The sequence below is a fragment of the Elephantulus edwardii genome, unplaced genomic scaffold (genome assembly GCF_000299155.1).
Source record: "Elephantulus edwardii isolate Elephantulus edwardi_28Jun2011 unplaced genomic scaffold, EleEdw1.0 scaffold00213, whole genome shotgun sequence".
Taxonomy (NCBI): Eukaryota; Metazoa; Chordata; class Mammalia; order Macroscelidea; family Macroscelididae; genus Elephantulus; species Elephantulus edwardii.
In genome coordinates, this window is record NW_006399963.1 from 4642008 (window position 1) to 4660637 (window position 18630).

The 18630-nt window shown below is 42.2% G+C and overlaps 1 protein-coding gene across 3 annotated transcripts in view; it reads right to left on the reverse strand.

Moving 5' to 3' along the window:
* The window catches only part of ALOX5 (arachidonate 5-lipoxygenase), a 110997-nt gene extending 92625 nt beyond the window's left edge, over positions 1-18372 (reverse strand). For 2 of the 3 annotated variants that reach the window (XM_006897720.1, XM_006897718.1), the window contains exons 1-2: positions 18151-18372; positions 5535-5733 (exon numbers count right to left, since the gene is read on the reverse strand). In XM_006897720.1, coding sequence (XP_006897782.1) covers positions 5535-5733; positions 18151-18300 — 349 coding nt within the window. In that variant the 5' untranslated portion in view covers positions 18301-18372. The remainder of the gene's footprint in view (positions 1-5534; positions 5734-18150) is intronic. The other variant, XM_006897719.1, reaches the window with a different exon arrangement.
* Positions 18373-18630: the final 258 nt, after the last annotated feature.

Sequence of the window (18630 nt, forward strand, 5' to 3'; positions counted from 1 at the left end):
TTCCAAAGAAAGGGGACCCAACTGAGTGTGGAAACTACAGAACAGTGTCATTGATTTCACATGCAAGCAAGATTCTACTGAAGATTATCCAAAAACAACTAGAACAGTACATCAGCAGAGAACTGCCAGAAGTCCAGGCTGGGTTTAGAAGCGGTCGTGGTACTAGGGATATTGTAGCTAATGTTAGACAGATCTTAGCTGAAAGCAGAGAATACCAGAAGAATGTCTATCTGTGTTTCATTGACTATTATTATTATTAATCTATCTATCTATCTATCTATCTATCTATCTATCTATCTATCTATCTGTCATCGTTTCCTTTTATTTAAATGTCGGTTGGGCCCAAAGGTCTAGTGTTATCTTATTTTGGAGGAACATTCTTCTAAGTTGTCTAGCACTGAGGTAACCTGGGTTTGCCGTGATGCTGAACCTTTTGCCATTGGGGGTCAAATGCCATAATGGCTGCCCATGGTAGACAGTGTTTGGTGGATCTCCCAGCTTAAGACAGGTTTGGAAGCAGCGGTGGCATCTACTTCCTAAACCACATGCATCTGAAAATTCTATGAACTTGGAGAAATGACGATAATTATAGAAAGGCTTCAGGCCTTTTGTTCATGGGGTGACTATGAGTCGTGCTCAACTCAACAGCCATAAACAACAACAACATAAATTGCACAGGAGGAGATTGCGCATATTTCTCCTGTGAAAACAATGGTAGGTGTAAACTACTAGAGAGGTGCCACATTTAGGTTTACAGCACAACTTCCTATAGATATATCCTAGAGGAATAACTGGTCTGTGACACACACATCCATGTTTATTCCAGTGTTATTTACAACAACAATGATATAAAAACAACTCAAATGGTCATCAAAGGTCAAATGGATAAAGAAATTATAGTACATTCTTACTGGTGTGAGATGATATCTCATAGTTATTTTGATTTGCATCTCAGAGTTATGGATTTTGAACATTTTTTCATGTGTTTGTTCACCATTTGTATGTCTTTGGTGATAACAAAATTTAACAGCATAGCACCAACAAATGATGGTGAGGTTGTGGAGAAACTGGAACCCTTATTTACTGTTGAAAGTATAAAATGGTGCAACCACTATCGAAGGCAGTATGGTGCTTTCTCAAAAAGTTGGAAATAGAAATACCATTTGACCCAGCAATTCCACTACTGGGACTATACCTTAAAGAAGCCAGAAGTGGCATCCAAGCAGATATATGCACATCCATGTTTCCTGTGGCTTTTTTCACAATAGCAAAGACTTGGAAACAACCTAAGTGCCCATCAACAAACGAATGGATAGGGAAGCTGTGTTATATTCACACAATGGAATACTATGCTGCATTGAAAAACAAGGAACTCATTAAGGACTCTGAAGGATATTATGCTTAGTGAAATATCTCAGTCACAAAAGGACAAATACTGCATAGTGCCACTGTTGTAAAGCAGGAATGACATCAGGGTTTGGGGGAAACTAAAAAGGGATAAATAATGCATATTGTATTGACACAGATGAGAGAGATAACTGTTTAGGAGGAATATATGATTAGGTATTACTGTCATGACAAAAGTCCAGAATGAAAGCTACATAGTTGAGCAGACCAGGGAAAGCGAACTGGGGCGGGGAGTGGTGGGCAGGGAGGAAATTGTGCAATAATGAATGAATTGAAATCCAAAGTCTCTGAAAACGTCAATGAAAAGAAATTTTAAAAGAAGAAAAAATAAGCAGTGTGATGTGTTTTTTTAAAATAACCATCTAATTACTGGTCCTACTAAATTGACAGCAATTAAATATAAGAATCATTTAAAAATTATTGTACATTCATTCAATGGAGTATACGCAACACTAACGAAAGAGAAACAATGTGACACACTGCACAGCATGGATGAATCTAGAAAATATATCCTAAGTAAAATGAGACATTTACAAAAGAACAAATATTGTAGAAGAACATTATTATTCAAAACTAATGATTTACACATAGAATCATTCTGAGATGGATAGGAGGTAGTGTGGAATAAAATTGAGAAAACAGATAATAGATATATATTGTGATGAATTACTAAGAGTGAGGATTAAGTTGCATCTTATTTAGGCATGGTCTTTCCAATCACTTGCTATCTCTAAGAACTGGAGAATTAATAAGGATGACAAGAAGAAGCCTTTGAGCTGTGGTACTGGAGAATAGTATTAAATATCCAGTGAGCTGCCAGAAAAACAAAAAAATACATCTTAGAGAAAGTGTTGCCAGTATGATCCTTGGAGGCAAAGATGATAAAGCTTTGCCACACATACTTTGGGTATATTGCTTGGATAGGCTATTCATTAGAGCAGGACTTTATTCTTGGAAAGGTGGAAGGTCAGTAAAAGAGTGGAAGATCTCCAACTACATGGGTTGACACAGTGACTGCTGCAATGGGCTCTAGGGTGTCAGGAAGAGTGAGGATGGTACAGATAGGACAGGGTTTAAATATGTTGTTCAGAGAGTCAGAGTGGGATGTACTTGACTCAATGAGACCTAATAACAATAACAAAATGTTGAGTGAAAGGAATAAAATAAACAATAAGGAGATGAACAGCAAAATATCTCTTAAAAATGGGAAGAGAGATGTAGAAGGATTAATGGAAATGAGAAGTGGAGTAAATGTTATGACATTGTAAATATTGAAATTAATATTATAAAACAAAATGTTTATTAATTGTAGAATGAAAAACGAATTTGCTTTGTAAACTTTCACTGAATTATCCTGGTTAAAAGAGGGGAAAAAAAGATTATGGGACACCCTTGCATTAGATATATCAGTTTTTAAAAGAGTCTATTTCATAAGGGACTACACATTAGCATCTTGGTTGTCAGAGAAAGGCAAGAAGATTTGGAGTTAGTGTTTCCAACTACTGGAAAAACAAACAAACAAAACAAACCTCCAGCTCCTTCCATAACCTTTGTATTATGTACTTTGAGCTTCATCTTTCAGTACTTTATGACTTTGTCTTCTGCACTTTGGGTATATTATTACTAGGGGGGACCAGTCCTTGAAGAAGGACATTATGCTTCATAAAATATGGTGTTATTGTTGGATGCTGTTGACTACAATTCATAGTGACCCCTGAACAACAGGTATGAACCTTGCCAACCTTGCACCATTTTCACCATCTTTGATATGCTCAAGCCCATTTTTAAGCCATTGTGTTACTCTGTGTTGTCAAAAGTCTTCTCTTTTTCTGATCCTCCACCTCCCAGCATGATGTCTTTTTTCCTAGGACTGGCCCCTCCTGACAACATGCCCAAAGTATGTGAGATTAGGTGAAGGTATCTTTGCCTTCACCATTATAAAATAGACAGCAAAATAGGGGGAGAAAGCAACCCAACGCCTTCAATGAGATGGATTAACACAATAGCTTTAGCAATTAAATACAGAAAGAACTGTAAGGATAGCACAGGGCCAAGTAGCGTTTCTTTAGTTGTGCAAAAGGTTATTATGTGTTGGAACTAGATTGATAACATCTATCAACAAAAGGGCCTTCCATATACTGACCATTGCTAGACAAAGTAAGTTTTGTGATTTTCTTTTCTTTTTTTTTTTTTACTTCTGTGAGGTAAGGGGATAAAGATCCTCTTGCTCCAATCATACAGCTCAGAAATATTCTTGACACTTGGTTTCTTAGGTAAAGTCCATGTCAGAAACTGTGAGATATAGCCTGAAAGTTTAAGAACATTGGGTAGAAAAGAATTTTTCATTTATCTCCATGTTCTAACTATAAAACAAAATCCATTCTTATTTACACACTTCGTCAAACTTTTGTGTAGAAAAAAAATGAACTAGTAAAAGAGAATGCTTTGTGAACTCCCAATTTTCAGTGCTTTGTCAACTGTTGTTTCCTGTTGGTAGCTTCCATTGGGTAGACTATCACTCATAGCTGAACCATGAGCAAAAAAAATCTAAACCTTGCCCTATCCTGAGTCATCCTTGCCATCTCTAACATACATTGTTACAGTCACTGTGCTATTTATTTATTTTTTAATTTATGTTTTATCCCCTTCTTGTGTGCTGTTGAGTCAGATCAGACTGGAACAGGAAGGGATTGCTCCTCCTTCTCCAGTGGAGCATTTGGTGGATTTGAACTGTGGGTTTTTGGGATTGCAGTGTAGCTTCTTGCCAGTAGGCCACCAGAGTTCCTTTCATTGGGCTATTGAGATTCTTCCTCTCTTTCTCCAACCCTCCAATTTCCCAGCATAATGTCTTTTTCCAAAGACTGGCCCCTCCTGACAATTAGGAAAGGTTAAATGTGATCACCAGTTAAAGTAGATACCCTCCTTCCTATGATTACAGTGAATATTTGGCTTTTGAAGACTTATAATTTCAAATTTTGATTGTGAGAAAACTGAAGGCTTGTGATTTTTTAATTGGTACGCATATAATTATTCACATACATGGTGAGAGGTTTTGTGTCTGTGCATGTGTGTTTCACACTTTTCTTTATTGACAATGACATTATGCTTCATATAATCAATCCAAAATTTATAAAATTAGTAACCACTGACCTATGCCCACCTCATCTTTTCACATCCCTGCCAGATCTTTCCCCATCCCTCCACCCCCCCATCCACCCACCAAATTGTGTGATCCTGTTATTTCCCCCCTTCCTATGCTCAACTCATCTGCTCCCAGTGATTTGAAGTATGCTAGCATTTTGCCAACACATGGACTTGAATCACTCATTCTAAGATACAGACTGTCTTGTGCAAAAGAGTGTTACTTATTGAGAGATAGGCCTTAACTTACCTCTGACATCTGCATCTTTCTAATAATTCCTATCATGCAAGCTGTGGGTCTCTTTATAAAAAGTTAACTCCTGAGAAAGCACCAGATTGGGATCTGCTCATTTGTGGTATCACACCAATGAGGACAGATTTTTGATTTTTTACCTTTTCAGTAATAAATGAGAAATAGTGTCTAATGGACGATGAGATGAACTCCAGGTCTGCTTTGTGGCCCCTCTGAGTTGGCACTTGGCCACACCTGACCAATCATTGCATTTCCAAGTTTTGAATGAGGCATCCTGAAACTGAATTCACTGGAGCCTCACAGAAGGCAATCTGAGTCTAGACATCTGTGAAACTGGAGAAAACCATTTTGATAACAGAGAGATGCACAGCCTTGAAAACAGTTCAACTGTAATCATGCACATATATGCCTTCCAGCTACTTGTTGTTAGTAGCCTATTCACTCTCTGACAGAATAGGATCATGATTCCTCTCTTATAGGACCATAACATAGAGGGGACCAAATAGAAGAGGGTATATCTGGCTGTTTGACAAGAGGCCACTCACTGAACCACTGGGCTGGGAGCTCAATAATGCACGGAGGAAGGCCAGATTTGCTCTGCAGGTGAACTTCATCACAGTCCTGGCACTTCATTGTTATTTCCACTAATAATTCTTCTTTGAGGAAGGAAGGGCATCAAGTTCTTTCAGACTCTCTGGCAGTTCAGGGGATGGAAGGGACTCCAGACACTCACCTTGGCCATCTCGTAGGATAATCTCCCCCTCTCCTGTTATCCAGCGGTAGCAGGGGAACTCAATGTAGTCCCCGTAGGGTGTCTTCAGCGTGATGTACTTCAGGTACCAGTCATCATGGAGCCAGTATTTGCGCTTCTCAATTTTGATCAACTGTATCTCACCCAGTTCTTCATCCACGGTTACATTGTAAGAATCAACCTGCAGCAGCAAAAAAGGCAGATCATAGCAGCGTGGCATCCACTAAGTCCTCGTGTCACTGTTAGTCAGGTTAGCCAAGACACTCACTGAATTGCTGTTGACAAGGCCCTGTGCCAGGTCTAGGATGATAGATAGGCACATGCTATTATCTGCCTCTCTAGATGAAAATCTAGTGAGGGATTCTGCTCTCAACACATGGTTCAAATGGGAGGCACAGACACTCCTGGGCAAGTGTTCACCCTTGCATGCCCCTTGAAGTCCTGCTTGACTAGAGCACTCTTCAGTGGCCTGCTCTCATATAGAAGCTTCAGGTTCTCACTCCTGGGTAGTCCTTACCACTTACAAAGGGACCACTGATAATGTGTCCTACCAACACTTTAGGAGGGGAAATGGAGTTCTTACCTGCTTGACAGATAAAGATACTGAGGTTCAGTAAACCACAGTGCAGCTGCTAAAGGAATTGGAACTCACATATAGTCTATTCACAATAGCCACGTTGACTCTAGTTCTCAGCAGGGCAGTAACTAAGTGAAAATGGAGAAGCTCAGTTACAAATGAAAACATAGATTTAAAGCCCTGGAATCCCAGCCCTTTGGGAACATTTGCAGTTCCCTTGAACCAGCACAGTAATGCCATGAGTGACCTGACTCAGTAGTTCTCACTACATTGGTAGCTCTGGAAGTGGATGAGGGTTGGCTGTATTGCTGAAAGTTCACACCCCAGGCTTATGTGTGGCACTACTTCTAAGACTCCTGGCTCTGAACCATTCTTGCCACTGGGAGATGAGCCTCTTGGCACTGGGCTTCTATACCATCTGCATCTTTGCAGTATCAGTGGCAGGTATGAAGAAGCATGTAGGACTCAAGTATCACATTGGAAGATTCGGTGACCAGTAGGTATGGAAAGCCCTGGCCTCAGTTGCCCACATGAGCCTGTTTTAAATTTTGTTTCACTTATCTTGAACTTTTGCATTAGCAAGAGAACCCATAGTTCTGAATGTGAAGTGAATGGGACAGGGCAGAGGTGTGTCCTGCATGCAGCCCTCCCAACCGTCTCTGTTCCATCCTTCCCTTACAGGTAGCAAGGAGCTTCCTTGGAGGGCTTCCTGAAAGGAATAGGAAGTTGAATATTTTTGGCAAATCCCTCAGCTCTAGACACAAAGAGCAACTTGTATGTTGTGGTTTCCACAGAGTCCAGATATCTTTGTTCAGAAAAAGGAAGCCTCCTTCCTCAGCCTGGTCCTGTGATGCTGGCCAGGGCCTTGCTTCAGAGCAGTTTCTGAGGTGAGTGAGGCCTCTGAGCTGGGAAAGTACCTTCCTGTTCTCATCAAATGCACATTCATCTCTTTCCAAGTGCCATATGATATAGAAAAAGTGGGCATATCTTCTGATCAAGCAATGAAAAGGCAATTACCAAAAACTAGCCTTGTTATGCCAGAGAGGCAAGTCATCTCATAAGAAACTCAAACTTTTAAATTATACCTATTCAGCTAAACTTGTAATTTTTAACTAGTTGTTGTTGTTGTTGTTGTTGCCTTTGGGTTGAGCATGATTCACAGAAACCCTATGAAGAAAAGGCTTGAAGTCCCTCTACAACTATAGACATTTATTGAAGTTCATAGGGTTTCCAGAGACAAGTTATATAGGAAGTGGATGCTACTCCTGCTTCTAAACCTGTCACAGTATATTATTGTTTTATAGGCCATTGAGAGTCTAGATTATTATAATAATCAGACCATTTTACAGTTTATAAATGACTCAGGCTAAATTTTTAAATTAAGTAGATATGGGAAAATGCACATATATATCAATACCAAGTAATATTATTTCTATTACTTAGAAAAATGACTGAAATGAAATTGAGACATTGCCGTCCTGGGAAAAGGCTTACAAAATGTAATAGTGGTCTAAGGCACTACCTTACCTCCAATTACACTTAGGTTATCTTAGTCTAAAGAATAAGGGGAAAGCAATGGAAACATAAACAAAAACATTCAACTTCTCATGTCCTTTTAGCTGGTTTATAAGTCCTTGGGAAGAACATGATGGAAAAGTGTGTACATGTGAAATAACAGCATTTTAGACAAAGGATCAGTGAACAGGATGGAAGATAGATTCTCCTAATTGTGGGCACCATCTGCTTCCTAGAGTCTGCAACCATATCAAACCTTCCTCCTTACTTGTTTAGTTTTTATGTAGCTTGTGGGTTCAAGGTTGATTAAATCTTCTAAGTTTGGTTTTTGGAGCTATCACATACTCAGTATGTTTAAACATTTATTGTCAAGTAGATAAGATAATGAGCACAGCTTTCCACTGGAAGGTTGAATCACTAGTGCTTTTTGTGCCCTGATTTGTTGTCTGGCCTTTCAAGTAGTTTTAAAAAATTTCTGGGGGTAGAGAAGAAAATGTATAACATTGAATGAATAAAAATCACAATAAAAATTTTTTATTCAAATCACAAAAAAAAAAACAAAAAACAAATGCACATTCATCTTCTCACCTGATATGCCCTGTCCTGTCTCATAGTGTGCACCCAGCTGTGGCAGGGAAAGAGCACTCCCTTCTCAGTGTGCCCAGCAGGAAGACTGAGGCTGTAAGGGGGGTTGCATAGACAGCACTGAGCTTTGGGTCCTGGGTAGTGGGGTCAGAAATCTGTCCTGCCTTCTCTTCACTCCTCCCAATCCTGCTGGCCAGGAGAGACAAGGCAGGACAGATCGCTAATGAGTGGAGAAGAAGCAAGATCTCTGGACTGATGGGCAGAGAGGGGATCAGGTGCCTTGGGACTATCTGAGCCCCAACACTTGGATCTACAGAAGCCACAGCCTAGATGGGAATCTCACTTAAATCAGGTAGGGAGAGGTTGAGGAGCGAAGCTTGCCTGGGTAGGTGAGGGTTCCAAATTTCAATTCCAGAGTCTACACAATCTACTTGGCTCCTCAGCTCTGCTTTTTCCTCTACCCAGAGAATATTACAGCACCACTGAGAAATTTGAGCAAGCTTATGCCTGACTGGGTATCGTGTCTGTTAGAAATTCATTAGACTCTTTCCTCCAAGACAAAGGCCATTGGCTGGATGTGTTTACTGGGACCTCCACCTCTCCCCTCTTTCAGTGGAGATCACTAGGAAGCAGTACAGCTAGGGACCAGTGTTCCTAAGTTTGTCTTTGATTCTCTACCAGATCGAATTTCCAAAAATGGGAAGACAACACTGAGAAGGAGAATCAAAGGCATCTTTGGCATTGGTGGTGTAGGTGAAAAAAAGGGAAGTCAGGGTCTGGAGGTCTGGGGCTTGACTCAGGGTGGCAGCTCCAGAGGAAGTGGATTTCCTTTGGCTCAGAGGAATCAGGAAGGATGTGGACACCAGAAAGGTCAAGTGAGGGGAGAGAAGATGACCAATCTAATGTCTCAGATGTCAGGAAGATCTGAGGTGAACATTCCCAGTGGTGAAGAATCATCTGGCATAACAAGGAGGGTGTGGGGCTAAAAGAAGCTCTTCAGGACTGGAGTGATTCTCAGAAAGAAGGCCAGATGTCCCGGTGACTTCAGTGAGGAGACAGGTGTGTTTCTCTGAGGGAAAAACAGCAGAAGCACACTTCGGCACATCTTTGGTGAAGTCACAGGATGGGCACTGTAGGTGCACTTTCTTCTATCTCACTCACACACTGGAAGGGGCTGGCAGAGGTCTGCAATCTCACTGGACAGAGACGCAGAGATGCAGCATGCCAGCTAACAGGTTGGCCATGGGGGATGGGAAGGCTTGCTGGTTTGGCTTGTCTCTACCAGCAAAGGGCTTTACTGACTCTAGCTTTAAGATAAGGGTGACATCAGATGAACAAGGTACCAAACAATTTACGCTGACTCTTACTCAGGATGTCTTCAGCACAAAGTCTTATGGCTGTGATTCTAACTATTCAAAGGAACAACTCTGGGAGGAGTCACAAAGATCTCAAGGGAGACAGCAGGGTTTTGTGGATCAAACAACAACATAAAGCTTTAGAAAGATCTCCAAAGCTATAAGGTGTGAAATCTCCCTTCTCTTTATGTGCCAGACCTGTTAACTTGTTCTTCTCTTTATATTCATCATGAGAGCTGAACTCTCAACTATTCTTCACAGGGGACTCCATAATAGGCTCATGATAATTAGTCCAACTAGATGATGACTTTATTGTACAGGGTAATCCGAGGCTCAGTGAGGTAGATTCTGACAGTGCTAGTGAGTCAGTGATTGTGCTGTGGTCAGTCCCTCCATGTGGACTGCCAACACTGTAGAGGAAATGCCTGAAGTTAGACTAGAAGACTGGACTAGGAAGGGGCATTATGGAATGAGGGGGAAGACATGAACAGGTTTTTGGAAGAGTATTTGAGGCAGCTTTTGGGGACTTTTTCCACAGTGCAGGGAGGACATTTCAGAAGCAGGGAGCCAAGTGAAGAAGATGCTTGAGTGGAAATATTTGCTCAGCAGGAGGGAGGAAGAGTTCCTGGTGCTGGTGCTGGGGGTAGGAGTGTTATAGGTGTGAGAAAAAAGGGATGGAAAGAAGGTAACAGGATAATTCATCATCTTTGATTTACAAGAATGTTGTTTTGCTGATTTAATGTGTTGTCTTTACTTATTCACTGGATCCATGATTTTGAAGCTTTTGAATATTTTAGCAAAGTTTTAGTAGATCATTTTTCATTTAGCCTTTACTTCAGAATTTTAACTAAGTTTCTTTTGCTTTGACCTAAGTGCCTGTGGCAACTGGGAAAGGAAGAAGCAAAGGGGTAGTGAGGTGCCCACAGGAGAGGAAGAGAAAAGGGAGCAGGCAAAAGAAAGTACTGGAGTGGAGAGGGAGAAGACTGAGAGGCAGAGCAGAGGAGAGGAAGGGGCATGGAAACTGATGGGGCAGAGAAGAGGGCCCTGGGGGAGATGGGGAGAGTGAAAGAGAAAAATCTGAGTCAAAAAGGAGGGAAAGTTCCATCAACAAACGAATGGATAGAGAAGCTGTGGTATATTCACACAATGGAATACTTTGCTGCATTGAAAAACAAGGAACTCATGCAATATTATTCAAAATGGGTGACTCTGGAGGACATTAAGCTGAGTGAAGTATCCCAGTCAAAAAAGGACAAATACCACATGGTGCCACTGTTGTAAAACAGGACTGACCTTGGGATTAGGGAGAGACTGAGAAAGATAGTAAGCTCAATAATGTATACTGCACTGAAACAGAGGAGGGAGAAAACTGTTTAAAAGGGATATGTGATTAGGTATTTTTGTCATGATAGGAGTCTAGAGCGAAGGCTACATGGTGGAGTGGACCTGGGGGAGGGTTTGTAAAACAATGAAAGAATTTTTCTTTTGCTTGTTCAAGAGGGGAAAAGTTCTGGGTGGGGGGCAGGCTGGGAGGGGAGAAATGTGCAACAATGAATGAATGGAAATTCAAAGTCTCTGTAAATTTTTACTGAAATATTAATAAATTTAAATTTAAAAAAATTAAGTTAGAGTAAGGAAGGCAATGGATTTATAGCTGCTTATGCTAATAACACTATATCATGGCATGGAGGAGGAATAGTGGAACTGTATCCACATTAACAATATTTGTCTTACCAAAACCATTTATGGAAAATAAGAACTGCATTAGAACTTGTATCTCTGGATTGGAAATGATCATATTTTTACTATTTCTAGCCTTAAACTTAAAAGATTATATTGTTCAAAATAATTTGTTTAAATTTTTCCCTCTTTTAACAACTGGGATCTAGAGGGAAGAGAAAAGACCAGAGAACGGCCAAAATTATTGAGGCAGCTATTGCTGCCAGTTTAGGGCCTGTGTCAGGAAAAGGAAGTCTTACTCATAAACAGTGCCACCCAAAGGTAATAAAGGAGGTCAGAATTGCTTCCACTGTGGAAAGCTGGGCCACTTCAGTAGACAGTGTCACAGACGAGAGCCACAGATAGGCAAGGGTGTAGAGAGGAAACTCCCACTCACTTGCTTTAAGTGTGGATCTGAAGGACACATGGCCAAGGGCGGCTCACATCAGGTCCTCGTGGCTGACAGGACTGACAGGCCCCAGCTCCCAGCTGGAAACAAAGGAAGACGCTTCAACAATTTAGATCCTCCCAGAAGAGCTGTGGGTGAGCATTAACATTACTGAGAGGTATATTCATTTTCTCCTGGACACAAGAGCCTACTATTTGGTCCTAAAAGCCTTCTGAGGTCCCAACTTCTCATTATTTCTTAGTTGTTGGAATTGACGGTAAACCTCATAAGCAGTTCCTTACTTCACCTCTGCCTTGCATGCAGACTTCTGAGTTGTAAAACAACCCAGTGGTAGATGGAATTTGCTCCAGGACTTAAGAACAATAAATGACATAGTTGAGCCTCTTCATCTTGTGGTTCCTAACCTTTATACAATAATAGACAAAGTGCTAGTCAGTAAGCCTTTTATTGTAAGAACTACCTTCCCTCTCTAACTTTATTTGTGCCACTGTTAGAACCTCTACTTGGAATATTATTGCTTTTCATTTTTGCCTCATGTACTTTTAACTTGTTAGTTAAATTTGTGTCTTCTAGGCTGCAACACTTCCATGATGCATCTTAAAGGATATGAACATGTATGGCTAAGCACAATTGATAACAGTGCATCTAAATTCCAAAGTCAATCTCCACAATAGTCTACGTGATTCCTATTGCCAAAGGGGCCCTTTAGAGTAGTGAGAGAAGAGCTACACCCTGAAACCTACAGCGTCCCTTTCCAGCAGGAAGTGGCTAAGAGAATACGCCATCCCCTTTTCCTTATGAATCAGGGTAAAGTCTCTCTCAGGGAGGAGTGATAGGGAATGGCAAAGGACACACTGACAAAGGAGATTAATCAGAACTAGTATTGACAAGCACTGTGGCAATGGGACAATTAAAACAGACTTTCAAGGGGAAGAAAAAGAGAAGAACGAACTGGGGTTGGGGGGGGGTAGAGAAAATAGTGCAACAATGAATGAATGGAAATCCAAAATATTTGTAAATGTTCATTAAAATTAATGAAACAAAACAAAACAAAAACAAAAACAAAAAAAGAAAGAAAAAAGGAGGGAAAGCTACGTGTCAGAGAGTAGAAATGAAGGAAAACTGGAGGGTTCTGGGGGAAAGGGGATAGACAATTAAAGATATGGAAGAATGAGGGAGTAGAAAATAGGGGAGAAACATGAGACAATGTGGATAGAAAGATTGAAGGTCAAAAAAGAAGTATTTTTTATTAATATGCAGTTGTTCATGAGGAAGAAGCATTCCAGAATGCATTTGTCTTGCATATATTCATCACTAGAAATATTTAAGAAAAGGGAGCCCTGGTGGTCTAGTGGCAAGAAGCTGTACTGCAATCTCAGAGGTATGCGGTTCAAACACACCAGGTGCTCTGCTGGAGAAGGAGGGGCAATCTCCTCTGTACCAGTCAGATCCAATTTGACGGTACACACACACACACACATAAAAACAAAAAAAGAAATATTTAAGAAGTGTTGTTGTTGTTAGCCATCAAGGCACTTGTGACTCATTGTGACCCTATGTACAACAGCTTTGCACTCTGCCCTATCCTGACCCAACCTCATTGTCTCTGACACACATACTCTCATTACCCCAGTCAATCCACCTCACCCAGGGTCTTCCTATCTTGCACTGTCCCTCCACCCTCCCAAGCATGATGCCCCTTTTCACAAGTCCTTTTTCAAGGATTGGTCCCTTCTTGCAACATGACCAAAGTATGTCAGACGGAGCTTCAGACTCCTTGCCTCCAAGGAGCAGCCTGGTAGGCTCTGGTAGGAAACTGCACTGCAATCCCAAAGGCACACAGTTCAAATCCACCAGCTGCTCTGCAAGAGAAGGATGGCCAATCTCCTCTCATGCAATTAATTGCCTCTGAAATCCCGCCGGAGAGTCAGCTATGGGTTGGTTCCAACTTGATGGTAAACAACAACAACATATAGTTAATGACTGTTGACATTCATTAAGTGCTATCCTGAAAGGGAGATGTTGCTGTTGTTGTTAGGTGCCATTGTGTTGACTGTGACTCATAGTCATCCTATGAACAATTCTTAATCTTACTCTATTCTACACCATCCTCATGATCTCTGTCATGCTCAAGCCCATTGTGGTAGTCACTGTGTCAATCCATCTCATTGGGGTTTTTATTCTTTTTCTCTGACACTTCACCTTTCCTAGCATGATATCTCTCTCTAGGGGCTTGTTCCTGAGTATGTCCCAAAGTAAGTGAGACATCCTTGCCTCTAAAACACACGCTCTGGTTACATTTCCTTCAAGACAGACTTGCTTTTATCCCCCCCTAACATTCCATGGGATATTCAATAATCTTCATCTACACCACAATGGAAAGACATCAATTCTTCTTTGTTGTTGCTGTTTTTATGCTCCATTGAGTCATTTGTGACCCAAAGCAACCCTAAGTACAATAGTTCTGATTATCCTGAGATACTCTCACTGTCTCTGACATATCTGTCCCCATTGCCCTATGTCAATCTCTCTCATCTGATATCTTGCTCTCATGCACTGTTCCTTCACCATTACAAGCATGATGTTAGTCTCTTTGGACAACAAATATGTGAGATGGACAAGTATTTGTCCAAAGTATGTAAGATGGAGTTTCAAAAGCCTTGCCTCCAAAGTGCAACTTGGTTTCACTCCCTCCAAGTCAAATCTGTTTGTTCTCTTTGCAGTCCATGGATTATTCAATACTCTTGTCCTGCAACACAACTTAAAAGCATCAATTCTTTAATTCTTCTTCTGTCATCCTTACTTATTGTCCAGCTCTCTGATGCATAATAAGTATTTGTGAAAATTATGGCCTGTATCAGGTGCATGATAGTCTCTAGACTGACATCTTTGCTCTTCAGCACTCAGGAGAAGTCCCTGACTCTCCAGGGACACAGTGAAATGTACAGGACATAATTGAAAAGGTACTACTTGGATCAGGTGCACATTAGTCTTTAACTCACATTGTTGCTCTTTAGCACTTGGGAGAGATCCTTGACAGCAGATTTTACAAATGTGGCATGTCTTTTTATTTCTTAACTGCTAGTATCAAGCATGTTGTTGATTGAGGATCCAGGAAAATTGAAATTGTTGACAATTTCAATCTTTTCTCCATCTATCATGATGTTGCCCAATGAGTCTATTAAATTCCCAGAAACCAGTTAAGGACATTCCATCTAACTTGAATTTCTTTGGATTAAGGGGATAAAGGAAGATGTCTACTTGTTAAATTTTCCCAACATAGCCATTGAGAATAGAACTGGTGGGCCCATAGTCTGTTTTTCCCCCAGCACACAGCAGAGCTAACAAAATCTGACTGTTTCCATGAGAATCTTACTTATAAGATCTGCAATTCCTTGACCTGAGTCAATACAAATAAAACTGAGGAGACTAAGTAGTGATTTTGAATTTGTTGAGAAAAATTCAGCCATGGCTATTGTTTGACTGACCATGTGCAGAGGGTAAGAGGATAGGGAGGTATGCTGCCCAATTCTATGGAAGTAGTTAGATTTGTTCGTTACTATTATTAACCATAATGACTGTTACACTTTTCTAAGTAAACCAGGGTATCTTTTCTTCTCAGCAAATGTTTCCCCCTAAGGTTTAGTTTTGGTCTTTACTCAAGAGAGATGGATAGCCTTTACAGAAACACTGGCTTAAGAATGAGGAACTAGCTCTGGGCTGGGCAATACCAAGTATGGAGTAACTTTGCATAACAGGAACTTTCTCAAAAGCTGGCTTTTTCAAAGAGCCAGGATTCAGCTTATTTTTTTCAGTGCCCCAACTCTTCTGACTTGCACTTCTCTCACCTGAATAGAAGTGGTGACATGCAAATCTCTAAAATTTGCCTCTGGTCCTCTCACTGATGTGTTCTAATCATCAATGTTATTTGAATGAATTATCAGGATGGGGAATACAGATGGAGAAGGGGAAATCGATGAACAGTGTAGAGACTTCACTTCTACAGCCACCTTACTTCCTCCACAGAGTGACATGCACTGGCTTCTGCTTCCCAGGGTCTGACTGTAAGAGAAGCAGCTCAGTCCATATGTAAAGAGGAAGTAAGCTGTATCTTGTCCTTCTCACATCAGTACTGGGGAGGAGAGTCTCTAAAATAATGGAATAAATAAAAGTATTTTCAGGAATGTTGAAGGATGTCAATCCAAAAATCAATGCCTCACTAACATCACTGACTAGAAAAGCCTGGCCACTAGGTACTGGTTCTTACATTGGCTCAGAACTTGACTCAATACTAAAGTTCAGAAATGTTATGAGTTTAGGACATAGAAAACAGACTGTTAGTTACTCTCCTTAGGATCTGCTGGTCTCAAACACATTTCATGAATTTTATGTAGTATTTGATTTAGAGATTGAGATTGTACACAGCTTTAGTTTGCTTGGCTCCATAGTCAACACTCTTGGCACCAGTAGCCAGGAAATTAAAAGGCTCATTGCCATGGGAAAGTCTGCTGTTAGGGACCTCTCCAAAGTACTGAAGAGCAATGGTGTCTCTCTGGAGACTAAGGTGCGTCTGATACAGGCCATGGTCTTTGCAATCACTTGTTATGCATCAGAGAGCTGGACAATGACCAAGGAGGATAGAAGGAGAATTGATGCCTTTGAGCTGTGGTGCTGGAGAAGAGTATTGAGAATACCATGGACTGCTAGGAAAACAAACAGATTTGTCCCGGAAAGGGTTAAACCGGGTGGCTCCTTGGAGGCAAGGATTCTGAGGCTCCGTTCTAACATACTTTGGACATGTTTTGAGGAGAGACCGGTCCTTGGAGAAGGACATCATGCTTGGGAGGGTGGAGGGACAGCTCAGGAGGGGAAGGCCCTCTATGAGGTGAATTGATTTAGTGACTGGGATAATCGGGATGGGAGTGTCAGAGACAGTGCGATTGGCACAGGACAGAGCAGAGTTTAGGGCTGTTGTGTTTTAGTCATACTGAAGTCATTTTTCAAATGTAAAAACTTATCAAATATAAGCAATTTTGAATAGTTCAAGCTAATAATAGTGAGACAACTTTGCAAAACCAAAATCTTTTTGGTCTATTCAGAAGAAGGGGTCAGGAAAGGAGGCTGACAGTCCTTGTAGGGTGTCTGTGACTAGACATACTTGGCACTTGTGTGAAGGACAATGACCATTGAGCATTTCCTGTGGGTTGGCAAATAGTTAAGGTTCTTGGCTTCTAATTGAGAGGTGGATGATTGGAGTAATCTCAGTGACACCTCTGAAGAAAGACCTAAAACTCTGCTTTACAAAAAACCTCCCACTGGAAACTATCTGGAGAAGCTATCAGGGCAACACAAATGCGCTCAGCAGGAGTCTGAGTGGTTAGGTGCTTACCAGCTTTTCCTAAGTGCTGGGCATGAGACTAAGTGAACCACAAACAGGCCAAAATGTCTTCAGGTTCATGATCCTGGAGACCCCCGTGTGTGCTAAGCACTTCATTAAACTCAAAAAGGATTTGTTCAGGTAGCAGAGGAAGCCTGGATCCACATGCAGGTAGAGAAGCGACTCACAAAGTGAAGCTGGGGCCTCTCACAGGCCTGGCACCACAATGAAAACCCTCAATAAACTGGTTTGGTGGACTTCACTGAATCCCCCAGTTCCATGGGGTAGAATCTGGGCTTCTAGTGAGATGGCTAAGAAAAGATGCCCTCTTCCCTCATCTTCCTGGGTCCTAACACTTCCCAGTTTGAGCCCACCAGTAGCTCAGCAAGAGGTGCAATCTCCTCCGTTGAGATTTACTGCCTCTGAATCCTGCTGTAGGGTCAGTTATGGGTCTGTTCCGACTAGAAGATATACAACAGAAATATCAGGGGCAAATGACAAGCCTGGGTTCTCCTCTTCCTTCTAAATACCTGTGGACTTTGTCCTGAGACTGAGATGCCCAGGTAGGAGGACATCGCTACTGCCACTTGAAGCCACCAGCTCAGCAGGAGTCCTGGATCATTGGCTTAATGCCCATCAGTTGGAGAAACAGATCAAAAGAGGGGACAGAACAAGATAGTGGTCACTTGCCCTAACCTCTAGGGACTCTCTATACTGCTCTGGATTGGGGTGGGCAGCCCCTCCTGCATGAGCAGGCGGGAACTCTCCTAAGGCATCCTGCCCTTCTGCTCCCTGTGCTCTGCGTTCACCAAGGAGCTCTAAACCCGCTCAGGAGCTGTTTTCCATGGCACTGCTCCACCAGGAAGGGCCATCGCAGAACCCAAGTGCTCTGCATTCACCAAGGAGCTCTAAACCCGCTCAGGAGCTGTTTTCCATGGCACTGTTCTGCCAGGAAGGGCCATCGCAGAACCCCAGAGTCCCCAGACGTGGATGCAGCTACAAGGGCCCTGACAACACCGCCCCCAGAAGGCCCTCCTCCCCTCTTTCCCAAGTCCCCTCACCGCGCCACGCTCGAAGTCGTTGTAGAAGGGTTTATCCAGCAGGTGCTTTTCGCTGCAGCCTGTGGAGCCCACCAGGCTTAGGTAGATGTAGTCGTCGGTGCCCGCGAACCACTGACTGCCGGTGGCAACAGTGACAGTGTAGGAGGGCATAGTGGCCCTACAGGAAGGGCAGCGGCGGCGCGAGCTGGAGGGAGACTCTGTGCGCTAGGCGTCCCAGCTTCTGCAAAGATGCAGGACTCTTGCCTTCCCCCAGCCCCACCCCCGACCACTGTGACCCCGCCCCCACCGTCCTCTGCCCGCCCCGCGAAGCTCTGGGCGGGCTGGGGACCCACAGTCCACCAGGGCACCAGTTCCCATGTCTCTTCTGGGCTTAGTGCTTATTCTGTAGTCCAGAGCTTGGAGCAACCTCGGCGTACTTGTTTCCTGCTTAGGGTCCCTGGTCTCTGTGTCACTACTCCCATCCTTCTGAGCCCCCTCTGG